The sequence below is a fragment of the Cololabis saira genome, chromosome 12 (assembly GCF_033807715.1).
Source record: "Cololabis saira isolate AMF1-May2022 chromosome 12, fColSai1.1, whole genome shotgun sequence".
Classification (NCBI taxonomy): Eukaryota; Metazoa; Chordata; class Actinopteri; order Beloniformes; family Belonidae; genus Cololabis; species Cololabis saira.
In genome coordinates, this window is record NC_084598.1 from 46,739,584 (window position 1) to 46,759,889 (window position 20,306).

Sequence of the window (20,306 nt, forward strand, 5' to 3'; positions counted from 1 at the left end):
ATACAGACATCGGGACTAAAAAGTAAATCATGACATTTTTAGTTAAAGACGAACTGAGAATTTTCATGTCTGGTGGACAGAAACTTAAAGTTTTAAAAGGACAATGAGGCCCCAGACAAAAACGGGAGGTCTTGAACAGATGCACCAGGCTAAATTTTAGCTAACCTTTAGCTAACCTTTAGTTAACCTTACTGTTTCCTCCTGAAGTCACTCCATCTCCAGGGCTGAGCGGGTCCAGGTGGATCTGACTGGACCCCGGGACCCTCTGTTCCCCCTCTGGTCCGATGCAGACTCGTCCCCGTCCTGGATCAATACCGTGGTGTCGTCTGCACCGTCCTGGATCAATACCGTGGTGTCGTCTGGGTTAGGGGTCGGGTTAGGGGTCGGGTTAGGGGTCGGGTTAGGGGTCGGGTTAGGGCGAGGTGGGGAGAGGACACACCCCTGGGGGGCACCAGTGCTGATGGTCTAGACCAGGGTGTCCAACCCGCGGCTCGACTTTATTTGATGTTGCAGTGAAAGACAGACACGTAGGAAGTGGAGGAAACATCTGCCACTACTGGAATCAAACTCACGTTGCTGTTCAGGGGAAGGTTTACATGAGTCACCTGCTCGACCCGTTGAACCGTACGGACGCTAGCGCTAGTGTTGAATTTTGTAATCAAATTATTATTATATAAAAATATTGATATAAATTATATTATTATATTGATAAATGAAATATTAATATTTAAGCAACACATCCCGACAGGCCATGGTTTACGCTCATATCAGCTGAGCGGCGTTTATAAAACGGTTACCAATAAAGATAATATTATGTGTGTAAATCTAATGCTCTGGAACCTCCAGCGTTCCACATCCTGAAGGACACGACGATGGAGTTCACGGTGGAGAAGATCCCTGCAGACGGAGACTCTCCGCTGCCGCTGCTGGTCCCGGATGAGCCCCTGCTGGTCCCGGACGAGCCCCTGAGGAGCTCCGGCCAGCTGAGGGTCCAGGGGAGGTTCCTGGACACGGTCCAGGTACGGGGGTCTGGGAAGACCTGGGTCCTTAAAGGGGGTCTGGGGAAGACCTGGGTCCTTAAAGGGAGTCTGGGGAAGACCTGGGTCTACCAGGTCTGTACCGTAGGGATGGGCGGTATGCACTAAAAAATGTATCACGATAATTTCTGGCATTTATCCTGATAACGATAAAAATGATGATAAAAAAATACCAATTCAACTCCATCTTTGTAACTATAAATCTATCACCACATTCAGTCTTTGGAGCCAAAACACTGCTCTAAAAGATACTAAATACTAAACTACAACAATTACATTGAATTAATAAAAACCAATTAAATGAGTTACACCTGTACTGCAAAACTGTAATGACTCAGATCCTCCATGTTTGTTAGTCTTTCTTTCTTTCTTTCTTTCTTTCTTTCTTTCTTTCTTTCTTTCTTTCTTTCTTTCTTTCTTTCTTTCTTTCTTTCTTTCTTTCTTTCTTTCTTTCTTTCTTTCTTTCTTTCTTTCTTTCTTTCTTTCTTTCTTTCTTTCTTTCTTTCTTTCTTTCTTTCTTTCTTTCTTTCTTTCTTTCTTTCTTTCTTTCCTTCCTTAAATCAGTTTTACACAAAAACATCATCAACAGGAATTTATCGTTTTTACCGTGAGATACAAATTCTTACCGTGGGGAATTTTTTTGACGGTTTATCGTGAACGGTAAAATATCTCCCATTCCTACCGTACCGTGACCCCGTGAGCTAACTGGTCTCTCCGTGCAGGTCTTCCTCTGTAAGCCGGTCTACGAGCAGGTCCTGCAGACCCTGGACAACCTGTCCCTGATGGAGGACCAGGACCGGGACCAGGACCGGGACCAGGACCGGGCCAGCCGGGGCCCGGGCCCCCCTCCGCCGACCCCCTCGGGGGTCCGGGACTCCCAGGGGGGCCTGTTTGCCCGGGACCCCCCCAGCCTGTCGTCCCCCCTGTCGTCCCGGGCCCCCCCCAGCCTGTGGTCCCGGCGGCCCGGCCCCGGGTCCGGGTCGCCCCCCCTTCTGCCGGGTGCGGGTGTCCCTGCGGGTGTCGGAGCTGCGGGTGCAGCTGAGCGGGGACCTGAGCCGGGGCTCCCAGGGCCTGGTGAGCCTGCGGTTCCAGGACCTGGAGGGCGTGTTTGTGAAGGAGCAGCCCCAGCTGCTGGGGGTCCGGCTGGCCCTCAGGGCCCTGCTGATGGAGGACCTGCTGGAGCCCGACCCCCGCTCCAAGCACAAGCACCTGATGGTGTCCCGGGGGGCCCCCAAGGCCTCGGCCCTGGCCCCCCCCCGGGAGTACCTGTCCCGGAGCTGCCCCCCCCTCCTCCGGGGCCCTGAACCCGGACCTGGACCAGTACCAGGACCTGCTGCCCCGCTCGCTGCCCGCCCACATGGAGGAGGCCACCAACGTGTTCCAGCGCTACCAGCGGCCCTGCAGCGGCCCTGGCAGGACCCGGAGGTGAGGACCGCTTTTACAAAACATATACATATATATATGGGTCAATGACGTGATGCCTATATTTTCCGAAAAACTGATTTTTTTTCAATTCAAAAAAGGTTTAAATGGATAAAAAAATACCAGATATATGACCTACCTGTCCCACATATGGACTCACTTGAATTTTACAAAAAAATACTAGTTATTTGGGATTTTGTTGTTGTTTTAAGCGTCTAAATGTCATGTGGTGCAACCGTCCGACCAGGACTCTTGTTTTGAAAACTTATTTGAAATCACTGTAAATGTATTTAAATCAATCTTCTTCTATCTGGCATGATTTCCAAAATGTCTTGTAGTGTATAAGATTTATACACATTTATATTCATATTTCCATCATAATATACAAACAAAGTTTGACTGATGTCCATTTTATGAAATATCATGTGATGCGACCATTAAAAAAACATTTTTCAAAATTTTGAGATATTTGAGATAAGATAAGATTATCCTGTATTTCTCCCTCAATGGGGAAATTCATTTTGTGCAGCAGGCGTACAGTTAACACACACATGCAGGGAAAGGGTAAAAAATATTTAATTATGAAATATAAACAGTATACTGTATACATTGGAATGAATAATTATATGCTCATGATACCACAGTTAACAACCAATCAGATCATTATACCACAGTTAACAACCAATCAGATCATGATACCACAGTTAACAACCAATCAGATCATTATAGCACAGTTAACAACCAATCAGATCATTATACCACAGTTAACAACCAATCAGATCATTATACCACAGTTAACAACCAATCAGATCATTATACCACAGTTAACAACCAATCAGATCATTATACCACAGTTAACAACCAATCAGATCATTATACCACAGTTAACAACCAATCAGATCATTATACCACAGTTAACAACCAATCAGATCAATATACCACAGTTAACAACCAATCAGAGAGCAGGATTTCAGGTCTGTGTTCTGGTCTAAACCTCCCAGGAGGGACCCCGGCCTGCCCCATCACGCCACCCCCGTCCCCCACCCGCCGCCAGGCGTCCTCCCCGCCGCCGGGCCCTGCGGTGCCGGACTTTGACGAGTCCCTGGTCCACATCAACGTGCTGCTGGTGGACCAGAACCACCCAGAGTTCCGGAGCCGCTACGGCGGCGTCAGCCGCAGCGTGGACGTGGACTTCAACTGCCTGGACGTGCTGATCACGCTGCAGACCTGGGTGGTGATCCTGGACTTCTTTAGCATCGGCTCTACGGCCTCCAACCACGGGGTGGGGGTCCCGGAGTCCCCCCCCCCCGCCGGAGACCACCGGAGCCCCCCCGGGGGAGACCGGACCCCCCCCGGGGGAACCAGGACACGTCCCCCCATGGGAGCCTGACGAGGACGTCCTGCAGCCTGTCAACACCAAGCTGGACCTGAAGGTACGTCACACGGTCCAGGTCCTGGTCCTGGTCCTGGTCCTGGTCCTGGTCCTGGTCCTGGTCCTGGTCCTGGCCCTGGACTTCTGTCGTCCTGCGTGTTTTAGGTGTTGGATCCAGGAGCAGGACTGCCTACCCGGGTCTAGATCCAGGGTTAGGGACTTTTCACGGAGCCTAAGTGCCTGTTTTGGGAGAAACTCACTTTAGGCTCGGGAGCGGTCGGCTGTGCAAAAATGAATCAGACACACACTCGCTTTTGCTATAAGATATGAAAACATTTATTAAAAGCAGTGCAAACAAAAAGACTCACACACAACTGCCCTTCACTAGGATAACTCTGTGTCAAGTTATCCCCCGCAAATGACAAAACAACAGACAATTACATAGGGGCTAGGCGATGTACCTCTTACCTTAACACAGACTGGAGAGCCGGAACAGTCCAGGCAGAGTAGCCATAAACCCGGCTGGGCGTCCGTGCACTAGACCCACAGCAGACTCCAACCCGACTTCCGGCTGTCTCCGTCTTTATACCTTTCTCGCAGAGGGGGTTGCCCCTTCAACCCCCGCCTGCCAGTTCCCACGCTAAGTCTTGGCCCACACAGGACTGAGCTTCCCGTGTGAACAAGCGCCTCTCTCACAGTTACAATAAACAACAGCTGCATAGCTGATATGACTGTTTGGAGAATTAAGGACATTTCAGGACACAAACGTTATCTTTTCTTCCTTCAGTGCCTCACACGGGGCACCATTTACGTTGTGCCACAAAGGGGGGGGGGGGGGGGGGGGGGCTGGTTCAGTTATTAAAGAGTTATTAATAATTATTATTAATAGCTAATAAAGTAGACTCTAAAAAAAGACTATACACATGGCAAACTGACAATTCCACAATTATTAATAATGAATAAAGTAGATGACTTATCAAAACGGGGCGCCACCTGAATTATCAGGAAAATAATAACTAAACAGCAGAATCAGTCTGAAAGTAGCTGCTGGGTCTGAGCTCAGACCTAAACCGGACTAAAGAGATGAAACATCACCAGTTCAGTAGAGATTCAGGTCCCTTCAGTTCAGGCCGGTTCATTTCATTCTGAACTTCAATTCACTTCAATTCTACTCCCATTTGATTTAATTTTGAGTCTAATTAAAATCCTTTTAACCCGAGTCCACTTCATTTTATTTAAAGTCCAGTTCAGCTCAGCGTTGAGTTCACTTGTTCAACATCACAAATGTTTCCCACAGCCAGCAGGTCGGTTCAGTCCGGGTCAATACTCCGGTTCATTCCCATTCATACGTGTGTTTATACCGGTTCATAAAGCAACACATTCCTGGATTCAGTCCTTTTTCCTGAGCAGCAGAGAGGAACCAGAACCAGGAAGTGTTCCCAGCACGTAACCCTGTGGAACTCCGCCCCCCATTAACATGAACTGGAAGCTGCCGCTTGAATCTGACGCTTCCTGTCTCCGTGTTTAGGTCCATTCTCTGACTCTGGTCCTCAACAAGAAGCTGAATGAACTGGCCAGAGCGAGTGTGTCCAAGCTGTCGGCCCATCTGGAGATGCTGGGTGGGTAAAACTCTGACCTCTGACCTCCGACCTCTGAGGTCTGACCTCTGACCTCTGAGGTCTGACCTCTGACCTCTGACCGACTCGTCCAGCTGATCCGATGTTTTCCTTGTCCGATGTTTTCTCCGATGTTTTCTCCGATGTTTTCCTTGTCCGATGTTTTCCTCTCCGGTGATGTTTTCCTGTCCGGTGATGTTTTCCTGTCCGGTGATGTTTTCCTGTCCGGTGATGTTTTCCCTCTCCGGTGTTGCAGACGGAGACCTGTCTCTGCACGGCAGCCTGGGAAGTTTGTCCCTGAGCGACCTGACGCCGCACGGAGACCTTTACCGGGAACGCTTCACCACGCAGGGGGGGGAGGCGCTGGCCTTCCACGTCTTCAGGTAAACCCGGACCTCCGTCCACCGGGACTCGTCCTGCTGACCTCCAGCAGGACTACTACTACTACTGTCATTCAGCAGACGCTTTTATCCAAAGTGACTTACACCTGAGATGCACACACCATTGTCATGTAGCGATTAGGGTTAATGCCTTGCTCAGGGGTCCAAGGTGGTTCATCTTGGTCTCCATTGTGGGGCTTGAACCTGGATCCTCCAGACCCGAGACCACCTCTGTAGCCAATTACACACCGCTGTTGAAATTTCCATTGCTTCCTTGTCCCCAGGCCATTCGGCAGAGGTCATAAAACTTTAGGGCTGGCTTTGGTCGAAGGCCCTAAATCCGGCCTGGTCATTTCGTCAAAGCCTGACTGTTCACATAATCACACATTTCATCCATCAATTATCTATACCCGCTTTATCCCTTGCGGGGTCACGGGGGTCTGCTGGAGCCTATCCCAGCTCATTTCAGGTGAGAGGCAGGGGTTACACCCTGGACAGGTCACCAGTCCATCACAGGGCCACATAGAAACACACAAACCATGCTCACAATCACACTCACACTCACACCTACGGGTGATTTAGAATCACCAATTAACCTAGTATGCATGTTTTTGGACTGTGGGAGGAAGCCGGAGTACCCAGAGAAAACCCACGCAAGCACGGGGAGAACATGCAAACTCCACACAGAAAGGCCCCTGCCGGGCCTGGGAGTCGAACCGGGGACCTTCTTGCTGTGAGGCAACAGTGCTAACCACCAAGCCACCGTGCTGCCCTTTTGTTCACATAATCACACATTTCATGAATTCATAATCACCGCATGAGTCCATAATCACACATGAATTCATAATCACACGTGATTTCATAATCACATGGGTGGTGGTCCAACATTAGCAAAATTTCCTTTGGGCCGTTTTGGACGATTGCAATATGGACATGCCTCAACAGGGACTCAGCCCGTCACTGAACCTCCGTCCGTCCACCAGGACCCCCCACTAACCTCCAGGTTCTGCCCCCCAGGTACGGCCGAAACCTGGAGACTGTTGGGGGGGGCTGATAAGAGGGGGGGCCGAGGAAGGTGTTGAGTTGAGGGAGGTGGTTATCAGTAAGTGTCTGTCTGTGAAGCGATGAGTCAGTGAACTTCGCTCAGAGCTGCTCTCAGCCAATGTCCTTGATGTTATCAGACGGCTCGGTCAGTTCTGAAACAGGTCCACAGATGTTCCTGAGAGGGGAGGGCTAGTGGGGGCAGAGACACCTTGTTTACATTCCACCAGGGAGATTGTGACCAGAACGATCGGCCAAACTGCTCAAGGCCAGATTATAGAATCAACAATTATATTGCAAACAGACAGACTCAGTAATTTTCCGTCTGCCTTCAGTCTCTGGTTCATCAATGGCGACTCCAATCAGATGAATTTGTGATCAATTCCCGCCAAGCCGAGCTTCCAACTTCTCCAGGGTCTTATCCATCTTGCCAATGAGCTCAAAGACGCCGCCAGCCTGCGGTTCTGTTCAAGAATCACATCCAGCTTACGGCTTTGCTCCCCCAGCGTTAAAGTCTGAGTGTTGATCACCTTGCTTGATCCTTCAGCCACGTCCGGCAGCTCTGAAAGAGCCAGAACAGCTGTCGCCGACTTACGCGTTTGTCGGTAGACCAGGAATCCCCCTCCTCCAATCAGGAGAAATCCTGCTATCATAAATCCAATTATGAAGCATCTTCAACGTCCTCGACAGACAGAATCACCAAACACAACGGTTTCCAATGTTTCCAGGAATCCATTGTGTATCCAACAAAAAACATCCCATCGGGGCAGGAGGGCTCCCTTACCCCCTGACTTCTTGTCGCAACAATTTGGTCAATTGTGCTGAGAGACCAGTTAATCAATTCCATGATTGTAGAGTTTCGGAGGAGTGAAAAGAAGAGACTCTGAAGACGAGACAGGACAAAAGCAGTAGCAGGGCAGGAAGGAAAAAAAGAAAAAAAAACCCCTGCTAACCCGGTTCTGTCCCCCCAGGTACGGCCGGCCCGACCCGTTCCTGCGGCGGGACTGTGATGTCCGGGTTTCCCTCCAGATGGCGTCAGTCCAGTACGTCCACACCCAGCGGTTCCAGGCGGAGCTGGTGGCGTTCATCCAGCACTTCACCCAGCTGCAGGACGTGCTGGGCAGGCAGAGGGCGGCCGTGGAGGGCCAGGCGGTAAGAACCGGTCCTGGAACAGGAACCACGCTGTTCAGACCCGGTCCTGGACCAGGAACCAGTCCTGGACCAGGAACCGGTCCTGGACCAGGAACCACGCTGTTCCTCTTTTTAATTTAACTCCAGTGAATCTTAACACAGGGTTCCTACGGGTGTTTGAAATCCTTGAAAGTTCTTGAATTTCAGTGTTGTGTTTTCAAGGCCTAAAAGTGATTGAATTTCAGTGTAAGTGCTTGAAATTCTAACTGTGTCTTTCACCAAACTGGGATCATACTGTTTAGTTTAGTTTTTACAAGGAGACATAAAACCAGTCAGAACATAACTAGATGTTTACAGCACGATACAATGAACACAATTGAGATAAAAAGCGGAAAAAATAATGATGAGTTTATATATTCCTGTAGGTATTTTACCGTAGTGATTAAGGTGCTGGAGGATTTTGAAAATGACCCTTGAAAGTGCTTGAAAAGTGCTGGAATCTGACCTTGTGTAGGAACCCTGTTAACAGTAAGAAAGTAACCTGGTAAAACCTCAAGTGTCTCTCCCCGTTTCCGTCCAGGTGCGGGAGAAGCCCCAGCGGGCTGCCCGGGTCCTGCTGGATATCCGGGCCGGGGCCCCGGTCCTGCTGGTCCCCGAGAGTTCCTGGTCCCCCCGGGTCATCGTGGTCAACCTGGGCCAGCTCCGGGTCCAGAACCGGTTCCTGCCGGCCGGATCCCGGGGAACCTTCTCCCTGCAGGACAAGGTAGAGAAACTCACCATGAGTCACGTCTTCTTCCCCTCGCTGGTGAGTCACATGACGGCATGACCCGGTCACATGACGGCATGACCCGGTCACATGACCCATGACCCCGTCACATGACGGCATGACCCGGTCACATGACGGCATGACCCATGACCCCATCACATGACCTGGTCCTGGCCCAGAGTGCTGCTAACGCTGCTAACACCGCTAACAGTCACGGATCCATTCAAGTCTCAATTAAGAATTCCAGAACATCTGGTTTCCAGAACATCAGGTTTCCAGAACGTTATGTTTCAGGAACATCAGGTTTCCAGAACATCAGGTTTCCAGAACATCAGGTTTCCAGAACGTCAGGTTTCCAGAACATCAGGTTTCCAGAACATCAGGTTTCCAGAACATCAGGTTTCCAGAACATCAGGTTTCCAGAACATCAGGTTTCCAGAACGTCAGGTTTCCAGAACGTCAGGTTTCCAGAACATCAGGTTTCCAGAACGTCAGGTTTCCAGAACGTCAGGTTTCAGGAACGTCAGGTTTCCAGAACGTCAGGTTTCAGGAACATCAGGTTTCCAGAACATCAGGTTTCAGGAACATCAGGTTTCCAGAACATCAGGTTTCCAGAACGTCAGGTTTCCAGAACGTCAGGTTTCCAGAACGTCAGGTTTCAGGAACATCAGGTTTCAGGAACATCAGGTTTCCAGAACATCTGGTTTCAGGAACATCAGGTTTCCAGAACGTCAGGTTTCCAGAACGTCAGGTTTCAGGAACATCAGGTTTCAGGAACATCAGGTTTCCAGAATATCAGGTTTCCAGAATATCAGGTTTCCAGAACATCAGGTTTCCAGAACGTCAGGTTTCCAGAACGTCAGGTTTCAGGAACGTCAGGTTTCCGGAACGTCAGGTTTCAGGAACGTTGGGTTTCTAGAACATCAGGTTTCAGGAACGTCAGGTTTCCAGAACGTCAGGTTTCCAGAACGTCAGGTTTCCAGAACGTCAGGTTTCCAGAACGTCAGGTTTCCAGAACATCAGGTTTCCAGAACGTCAGGTTTCCAGAACATCAGGTTTCCAGAACGTCAGGTTTCCAGAACATCAGGTTTCCAGAACATCAGGTTTCAGGAACATCAGGTTTCCAGAACATCAGGTTTCAGGAACATCAGGTTTCAGGAACATCAAGTTTCCAGACCAAACCTGCTCCTGAGAGAGTTGGATATTTCTCTCACATTTTAGTGAAACTATTTTAGGTTCAAGAATTACAGAATATAAAGAGTAAAAAGAATCCAGTTACATAAAATAAGTCCTGTTTTTGTGCAAAAACACACTTGGTACAAACCATTTAAAGACATTTAGAGACATCCATCCATCCGTGTCATGTGTTGTCTTGTATTGTCTATAGAGTGTCATGTATTTCATTATAAAGAGAGCAGATTAATTCACAAACACCTGCTAGTTACTGATATAAAAACTATTTTAGAGTTGGAATCTCAAACATGCATGTCAGTTTGTTTCCGTAGCCGGCTGCATGTTGTCGTCGGTAGCTTGGAATTGGTGTTTGGTTAATGAGAAACGATTGATTGTTTGTTTGTGGAGGCTGAACGACAAATCTGTTACTGCTGAAATTAGAGTCCTGAGTCAACTAATGCAGATAATTTACACCACAGAAGTCCAGAGTTTGCAGCTGAGGGATGAAAAGATCCAACCATTTAAATGGCTAATTCTTTCTGTCAGACAATAATTTTTATTTTTTTTTAAATACCTGAAACGTTTCAGCGATTACTTTCGCCTTCACCAGAGTCACAAGATGGTGTGTGTCACATTCCCCTGAAGACGTGCCTGAAGTTTAGCTAACGGTTCTGTTTCAAATACAGCTGAGTATCATCAGCGTAGAGAATGAACATTGATGCTTCTGGATTAAACTTCCCAAGGGCTGCATGTAGAAACAAGACTGGTCCTAGAACTGAACCCTGTGGGACACCATAGACCCTAGAACTGGACCCTGCAGGACACCATAGACCCTAGAACTGGACCAGGACACCATAGACCCTAGAACTGAACCAGGACACCATAGACCCTAGAACTGAACCAGGACACCATAGACCCTAGAACTGGACCAGGACACCATAGACCCTAGAACTGAACCCTGCAGGACACCATAGACCCTAGAACTGAACCAGGACACCATAGACCCTAGAACTGAACCCTGCAGGACACCATAGACCCTAGAACTGAACCCTGCAGGACACCATAGACCCTAGAACTGAACCAGGACACCATAGACCCTAGAACTGAACCCTGTGGGACACCATAGACCCTAGAACTGAACCCTGCAGGACACCATAGACCCTAGAACTGAACCCTGCAGGACACCATAGACCCTAGAACTGAACCCTGCAGGACACCATAGACCCTAGAACTGAACCAGGACACCATAGACCCTAGAACTGAACCCTGCAGGACACCATAGACCCTAGAACTGAACCAGGACACCATAGACCCTAGAACTGAACCCTGCAGGACACCATAGACCCTAGAACTGAACCAGGACACCATAGACCCTAGAACTGGACCCTGTGGGACACCATAGCCAGAGATGTATAAATTACTTGAAAAAAGTAACTAAGTAAAAGTAGAAATACCATAAACTGAAAAAGACTTTGATAAAAGTTAAAGTCACCCATAAGAAAATGACTTGAGTAAAAGTCTTAAAGTAGCTCACATTAAATGTACTCAAGTATCAAAAGTAAAAGTACAAGTATTTTAATTACATGAAAAGAAGCAACACAACCAAAAATGATCCTTCCCTTGTGTTTTTTTATTTTATTTTCAGGTAAATTAAATGTGGTATAGAATACAACACCAAACATCTTTCTTGCAAAATATAATTTTTTTATTATTTTAATTTGTAACCAGCAACGAGGTGGCACATGTCAAAGTAACGAAGTAAAAGTATATTTTTTTACTTTTAAATGTAGTGAAGTAAAAGTAAAAGTCCTGATAAAAAAGTAAAAAAAACGCAAGTACAAATCGTCAAAATAACTTCTTAAGTAATGTAACGAAGTACATCTACTTTGTCACTCTACACAACTGACCATCGCAGACCCTAGAACTGAACCCTGCAGGACACCATAGACCCTAGAACTGGACCAGGACACCATAGACCCTAGAACTGGACCAGGACACCATAGACCCTAGAACTGGACCCTGCAGGACACCATAGACCCTAGAACTGAACCCTGCAGGACACCATAGACCCTAGAACTGAACCCTGCAGGACACCATAGACCCTAGAACTGAACCCTGCAGGACACCATAGACCCTAGAACTGGACCCTGCAGGACACCATAGACCCTAGAACTGGACCCTGCAGGACACCATAGACCCTGGAACTGGACCCTGCAGGACACCATAGACCCTAGAACTGGACCCTGCAGGACACCATAGACCCTAGAACTGAACCAGGACACCATAGACCCTAGAACTGAACCAGGACACCATAAACCCTAGAACTGGACCCTGCAGGACACCATAGACCCTAGAACTGGACCCTGCAGGACACCATAGACCCTAGAACTGAACCAGGACACCATAGACCCTAGAACTGGACCCTGCAGGACACCATAGACCCTAGAACTGAACCAGGACACCATAGACCCTAGAACTGAACCCTGTGGGACACCATAGACCCTAGAACTGAACCCTGCAGGACACCATAGACCCTAGAACTGGACCCTGCAGGACACCATAGACCCTAGAACTGAACCAGGACACCATAGACCCTAGAACTGAACCAGGACACCATAAACCCTAGAACTGGACCCTGCAGGACACCATAGACCCTAGAACTGGACCCTGCAGGACACCATAGACCCTAGAACTGAACCAGGACACCATAGGCCCTAGAACTGAACCCTGCAGGACACCATAGACCCTAGAACTGAACCAGGACACCATAGACCCTAGAACTGAACCAGGACACCATAGACCCTAGAACTGAACCCTGCAGGACACCATAGACCCTAGAACTGGACCCTGCAGGACACCATAGACCCTAGAACTGAACCCTGCAGGACACCATAGGCCCTAGAACTGAACCCTGCAGGACACCATAGACCCTAGAACTGGACCCTGCAGGACACCATAGACCCTAGAACTGAACCAGGACACCATAGACCCTAGAACTGAACCAGGACACCATAGACCCTAGAACTGAACCCTGCAGGACACCATAGACCCCTAGAACTGAACCAGGACACCATAGACCCTAGAACTGAACCCTGCAGGACACCACAGACCCTAGAACTGAACCAGGACACCATAGACCCTAGAACTGGACCCTGCAGGACACCATAGACCCTAGAACTGAACCAGGACACCATAGACCCTAGAACTGAACCCTGCAGGACACCACAGACCCTAGAACTGAACCAGGACACCATAGACCCTAGAACTGAACCAGGACACCATAGACCCTAGAACTGAACCAGGACACCATAGGCCCTAGAACTGGACCAGGACACCATAGACCCTAGAACTGAACCAGGACACCATAGGCCCTAGAACTGGACCCCTGCAGGACACCATAGACCCTAGAACTGAACCAGGACACCATAGACCCTAGAACTGGACCAGGACACCATAGACCCTAGAACTGAACCAGGACACCATAGACCCTAGAACTGAACCAGGACACCATAGGCCCTAGAACTGAACCCTGCAGGACACCATAGACCCTAGAACTGAACCCTGCAGGACACCATAGACCCTAGAACTGAACCAGGACACCATAGACCCTAGAACTGAACCCTGCAGGACACCATAGACCCTAGAACTGAACCAGGACACCATAGGCCCTAGAACTGGACCCTGCAGGACACCATAGACCCTAGAACTGACCCTGCAGGACACCATAGACCCTAGAACTGGACCCTGCAGGGACACCATAGACCCTAGAACTGAACCAGGACACCATAGACCCTAGAACTGAACCCTGCAGGACACCATAGACCCTAGAACTGAACCAGGACACCATAGACCCTAGAACTGAACCAGGACACCATAGACCCTAGAACTGGACCAGGACACCATAGACCCTAGAACTGGACCCTGCAGGACACCATAGACCCTAGAACTGAACCAGGACACCATAGACCCCGATGATCCGTTGATTCCTTCTTTTCCTCTTGTTTCAGGACCGAGTCAAGAGTTCAGCAGAGAGGAACCAGGACCAGGACCAGGACCCCCCCCGCTCCATCGTCCCCCCAGAACCCAGGCCCCTGGTCCTGGATCTGGGTGCTGGTCCTGATCTGGATGGTCACTACTCAGGTTAGTCCGTTTCCTTGTTGGTGTTTATGAGTGGTGACGTCGTCACCTCAGAAACTCCTTTACCCTGGATTCACACCCTAAACCGTCACGGCCGTCAAAGGCGTCTGGTCGCCATTCATGGTGTCCGAGAGCTGCTCCCATTCATGTCTATGAGAGCTGCTACCATTCATGGTGTCCGAGAGCTGCTCCCATTCATTGTCTATGGGAGCTGCTCCCATTCATGTCTATGAGAGCTGCTCCCATTCATGTCTATGAGAGCTGCTACCATTCATGTCTATGAGAGCTGCTACCATTCATGTCTATGAGAGCTGCTACCATTCATGTCTATGAGAGCTGCTACCATTCATGTCTATGAGAGCTGCTACCATTCATGTCTATGAGAGCTGCTACCATTCATGTCTATGAGAGCTGCTACCATTCATGTCTATGAGAGCTGCTACCATTCATGTCTATGAGAGCTGCTACCATTCATGTCTATGAGAGCTGCTACCATTCATGTCTATGAGAGCTGCTACCATTCATGTCTATGAGAGCTGCTACCATTCATGTCTATGAGAGCTGCTACCATTCATGTCTATGAGAGCTGCTACCATTCATGTCTATGAGAGCTGCTACCATTCATGTCTATGAGAGCTGCTACCATTCATGTCTATGAGAGCTGCTACCATTCATGTCTATGAGAGCTGCTACCATTCATGTCTATGAGAGCTGCTACCATTCATGTCAATGAGAGCTGCTACCATTCATGTCTATGAGAGCTGCTACCATTCATGTCTATGAGAGCTGCTACCATTCATGTCTATGAGAGCTGCTACCATTCATGTCTATGAGAGCTGCTACCATTCATGTCTATGAGAGCTGCTACCATTCATGTCTATGAGAGCTGCTACCATTCATGTCTATGAGAGCTGCTACCATTCATGTCTATGAGAGCTGCTACCATTCATGTCAATGAGAGCTGCTCCCATTCATCGTCTATGGGAGCTCTCATAGACGATGAATGGCAGCCGGACGCTTTCAGTGTGAATCCAGGGTTAGACGGAAGGTCTGACTGTCAGAGTATGTACATGTAAGTACCACCACAGTGGTATTTTTACCCCCACCGGTTCCTCCTGCAGGGGAACCCGGGTGTCTGCTGGACGTCATGGCCCTGGACCTGCAGGAGGTCCACGTCTTTGCAGCCGAGCGTCTGCCCTGCCGTCACCGGGACCTGGGGGGGAGACCCGAGTCCCTGGACCTGGGGGGGAGACCCGAGTCCCTGGACCTGGGGGGGCGGCCCAGACCCGAGTCCCTGGACCTGGGGGGGCGACCCAGACCCGAGTCCCGGGACTTGGTCTTCCCCTCGTACTCGGTGTGCCGGACCGGAGACGACCTGCTGAAGGACTGCTGCCGTCTGGAGCTGAAGGTGGAGCGGAACCTGACCAGGTAGGTGTCCCCCCCCCCAACCTGGACAGGTAGGTCCTAAAACCCCCCCAACCTGGACAGGTAGGTCCCTCCCAGCAGTGGATATAGAAAGACTCACACACAATTGCTCTTTGCTAGGATAACTCTGTGTCAAGTTATCCCCCGCAAATGGCAAAGCAACAGACAATTACACAGGGCTAGGCCTTGATAACTCTTACCTCGACACAGAAGGACTGGAGAGCCGGACAGTCCTGGCAGAGCAGCCATAAACCCGGCTGGGCGTCGTGCACTAGACCCACAGCAGACTCTGACCCGAACTTCCGGCTGTCTCCGTCTTTATACGACATCTCGCGGAGGGGGTTGCCCCTTGAACCCCCGCCCACAAGCTCTCACGCTAAGTCTCGGGAGCTCTCCCGTGTGAACAAGCACCTCTCGCACAGTCACATTTGTTATGATAAACAGGTGCAGACTGTGTTTTGGGAATTCAGGGCATTTCAGGACACAAAACTATTTTTTTCTCCCTTCACACTCATAAAAAGGAAAACATCTGTAGTTCTGCATCACTGCCCGCTAGTCTGGTAAATGTAAACTCTGAACAGCTGGAATAATTAAAGTGTATGATCAATAGTGCGGTGACAACCACGTAAATCCATTATGTGTGTAATAAAATATCCATATTTGCCGTCAGTTTATTGATTATTTATTGCGACAGAGACGCAACAATATATTGCAATATGGATTGTTTTTCCCACCACTGCCCGGGACTCTGGACTGGAGAAGCTTCTTTAAACCTGGACCACTAACTCGGACCTACCGGGTCTGGGTCGGGTCTGCTTGTAGGTCTGGACCGTTTTCATGTCCAGGTAAATCTAACCCCCCCTCCTGCCCCCCCCAGGGAGCTGAGCCACGCGGCCCCCGACATGTCGGTCCACGGCAGCCTGTCGTCGGTCCACCTGACCCTGGACCTAAAGAACTACCAGCTGATCCGGAACCTGCTGGACCAGAACCTGGGAGAACCGGTGGAGGAGTTCCTGAGGCCCTACAGCCTGGTGGACCCCAGTAGTTACGTAAGTTAGCCGCCAAGTACCCGCCAGGTAGCCGCCAGGTAGTGGGAGCAGAGCGTCTTGCTTTTATTCCTCCAGGTTGTCACTAGACCAACCTGGAGGAATAAAAACAAGACGCTCTGCTCCCACTAGGGAGGTCGTTACTAGACCAACCAAGGTCAATCAAGGTCAGGTTGTAGAATCAACGACTGTATTTGGGTCAGACTCCAGGAAAGATCCATCTGTCTCTGGTTCGTCTCCATGGCGACTGCAAACAGACAAATATTTGGTTAATTCCCGCCGAGCCTCCAACTTCTCCAAGGTCTTTCCCATCCTGAGATCAGAAACCGCCGCTAGCCTGAGATTCTGTTCAAGAATCTGATCCAGCTTGAGATTTTGCTCCCCAACGAGTGAAGCCTGAATTCTGGTTCTGCGTTAAACCTACGCCGGAGGGTACGCGGCTACACGGCTACTACACCCTACAGCGTAGCCTGCTAGCACCTCCCAAAAAATGTAACTACGCGTCGAGGTGACGCAGACCCAACGCAGACCCGACGCAGACGGAGGGCTGTGATTGGTTCGCTTGGTAGCAACGCATTTCCGGCTCCGGTTCATGAATAGTTGTACCATTTCTGCCCCCAGACGGTGCTGAGTGGAGACGTCTACACCACCCTGTCCTTCCTGGTGGACATGATGGACGTCAGCCTGGAGCTGCTCCACAACCCCGCCGGAGGAAACCCCACCCTCACCAAGGACACGCCCACCCAGGACAGGCGCTCCCTGGCCCGGTGAGTCCACACACACCACCCAACACCTCCCTGACCCAACACCACCCAACCTCCCTGACCCAACACCACCCAACCACCCTGACCCAACACCACCCAAACCCAAACTTGTGTCAGAACAGAAGGTTTAAAGTTCTTTGAATGATTTCCGTGTATTTGTCTTGAGCAGCTTTGACTTCATGAAGTCCAAGCTGCTGTTCGAGGGTTTCTCCAACGGATCCAAGTCCGTCAACCTGGTGTCCCATTCGCTGCTGGCCAACGACACCCGCTACAGCGGCGCTCATGCTAGCCCTCGTGCTAGTCCTGGCGGGGGGAGGTGTAACGTGTTCGACTGTATCCTGCAACCCTCAAAGACGGGGGCCAACCGGGCCTCGCTGCAGCTGGAGCTGCACTACAGGTAACACCACCCACACCAGGAAATACACCACCCAAACCAGGATATACACCACCCAAACCAGGTTATAAACCACCCAAACCAGGTTATAAACCACAAAAAACAGGATATAAACCACCCAAACCAGGATATAAACCACAAAAACAGGATATAAACCACCCAAACCAGGAAATACACCACCCAAACCAGGTTATAAACCACCCAAACCAGGATATAAACCACCCAAACCAGGAAATACACCACCCAAACCAGGTTATAAACCACCCAAACCAGGATATAAACCACCCAAACCAGGTTATAAACCACCCAAACCAGGATATAAACCACCCAAACCAGGATATAAACCACAAAAACCAGGTTATAAACCACCCAAACCAGGATATAAACCACCCAAACCAGGAAATACACCACCCAAACCAGGAAATACACCACCCAAACCAGGAAATACACCACCCAAACCAGGATATAAACCACCCAAACCAGGCAATACACCACCCAGACCAGGAAATACACCACCCAGACCAGGAAATACACCACCCAAACCAGGATATAAACCACAAAAAACAGGATATAAACCACCCAAACCAGGATATAAACCACCCAAACCAGGAAATAAACCACCCAAACCAGGATATAAACCATCCAAACCAGGAAATACACCACCCAAACCAGGATATAAACCACCCAAACCAGGATATAAACCATCCAAACCAGGAAATACACCACCCAAACCAGGATATAAACCACCCAAACCAGGATATAAACCACCCAAACCAGGATATAAACCACCCAAACCAGGATATAAACCACCCAAACCAGGAAATAAACCACCCAAACCAGGAAATAAACCACCCAAACCAGGATATAAACCACCCAAACCAGGAAATACACCACCCAAACCAGGAAATACACCACCCAAACCAGGAAATACACCACCCAAACCAGGATATAAACCACCCAAACCAGGAAATACACCACCCAAACCAGGAAATACACCACCCAAACCAGGAAATACACCACCCAAACCAGGAAATACACCACCCAAACCAGGAAATACACCACCCAAACCAGGAAATACACCACCCAAACCAGGTTATACACCACCCAAACCAGGAAATACACCACCCAAACCAGGATATAAACCACCCAAACCAGGAAATACACCACCCAAACCAGGATATAAACCACCCAAACCAGGATATAAACCACCCAAACCAGGAAATACACCACCCAAACCAGGATATAAACCACCCAGACCAGGATATAAACCACCCAAACCAGGATATAAACCACCCAAACCAGGATATAAACCACCCAAACCAGGATATAAACCACCCAAACCAGGAAATACACCACCCAAACCAGGATATAAACCACCCAAACCAGGATATAAACCACCCAAACCAGGAAATACACCACCCAAACCAGGATATAAACCACCCAAACCAGGAAATAAACCACCCAAACCAGGATATAAACCACCCAAACCAGGATATAAACCACCCAAACCAGGATATAAACCACCCAAACCAGGAAATACACCACCCAAACCAGGAAATACACCACCCAAACCAGGAAATACACCACCCAAACCAGGATATAAACCACCCAAACCAGGAAATACACCACCCAAACCAGGAAATACACCACCCAAACCAGGTTATAAACCACCAAACCAGGATATAAACCACAAAAAACAGGATATAAACCACCCAAACCAGGATATAAACCACAAAAAACAGGATATAAACCACCCAAACCAGGATATAAACCACAAAAAAAAGGATATAAACCACCCAAACCAGGATATAAACCACCCAAACCAGGATATAAACCACCCAAACCAGGAAATAAACCACCCAAACCAGGAAATACACCACCCAAACCAGGAAATACACCACCCAAACCAGGAAATACACCACCCAAACCAGGAAATACACCACCCAAACCAGGAAATACACCACCCAAACCAGGAAATACACCACCCAAACCAGGAAATACACCACCCAAACCAGGAAATACACCACCCAAACCAGGTTATACACCACCCAAACCAGGAAATACACCACCCAAACCAGGATATAAACCACCCAAACCAGGAAATACACCACCCAAACCAGGATATAAACCACCCAAACCAGGATATAAACCACCCAAACCAGGAAATACACCACCCAAACCAGGATATAAACCACCCAGACCAGGATATAAACCACCCAAACCAGGATATAAACCACCCAAACCAGGATATAAACCACCCAAACCAGGATATAAACCACCCAAACCAGGAAATACACCACCCAAACCAGGATATAAACCACCCAAACCAGGATATAAACCACCCAAACCAGGAAATACACCACCCAAACCAGGATATAAACCACCCAAACCAGGAAATAAACCATCCAAACCAGGATATAAACCACCCAAACCAGGATATAAACCACCCAAACCAGGATATAAACCACCCAAACCAGGAAATACACCACCCAAACCAGGAAATACACCACCCAAACCAGGAAATACACCACCCAAACCAGGATATAAACCACCCAAACCAGGAAATACACCACCCAAACCAGGAAATACACCACCCAAACCA

The 20,306-nt window shown here is 49.1% G+C and overlaps 1 protein-coding gene across 1 annotated transcript in view; it reads left to right on the forward strand.

Moving 5' to 3' along the window:
* The window catches only part of vps13d (vacuolar protein sorting 13 homolog D), a 146,609-nt gene that overhangs the window by 55,560 nt on the left and 70,743 nt on the right, over positions 1-20,306 (forward strand). Inside the window, 15 exon segments of the mRNA XM_061736938.1 lie at positions 847-1,019; positions 1,760-2,020; positions 2,022-2,318; positions 2,320-2,462; positions 3,426-3,750; positions 3,752-3,892; positions 5,360-5,450; positions 5,704-5,830; positions 7,840-8,020; positions 8,580-8,804; positions 13,946-14,078; positions 15,197-15,503; positions 16,378-16,549; positions 17,168-17,313; positions 17,480-17,707. Coding sequence (XP_061592922.1) covers positions 847-1,019; positions 1,760-2,020; positions 2,022-2,318; positions 2,320-2,462; positions 3,426-3,750; positions 3,752-3,892; positions 5,360-5,450; positions 5,704-5,830; positions 7,840-8,020; positions 8,580-8,804; positions 13,946-14,078; positions 15,197-15,503; positions 16,378-16,549; positions 17,168-17,313; positions 17,480-17,707 — 2,950 coding nt within the window.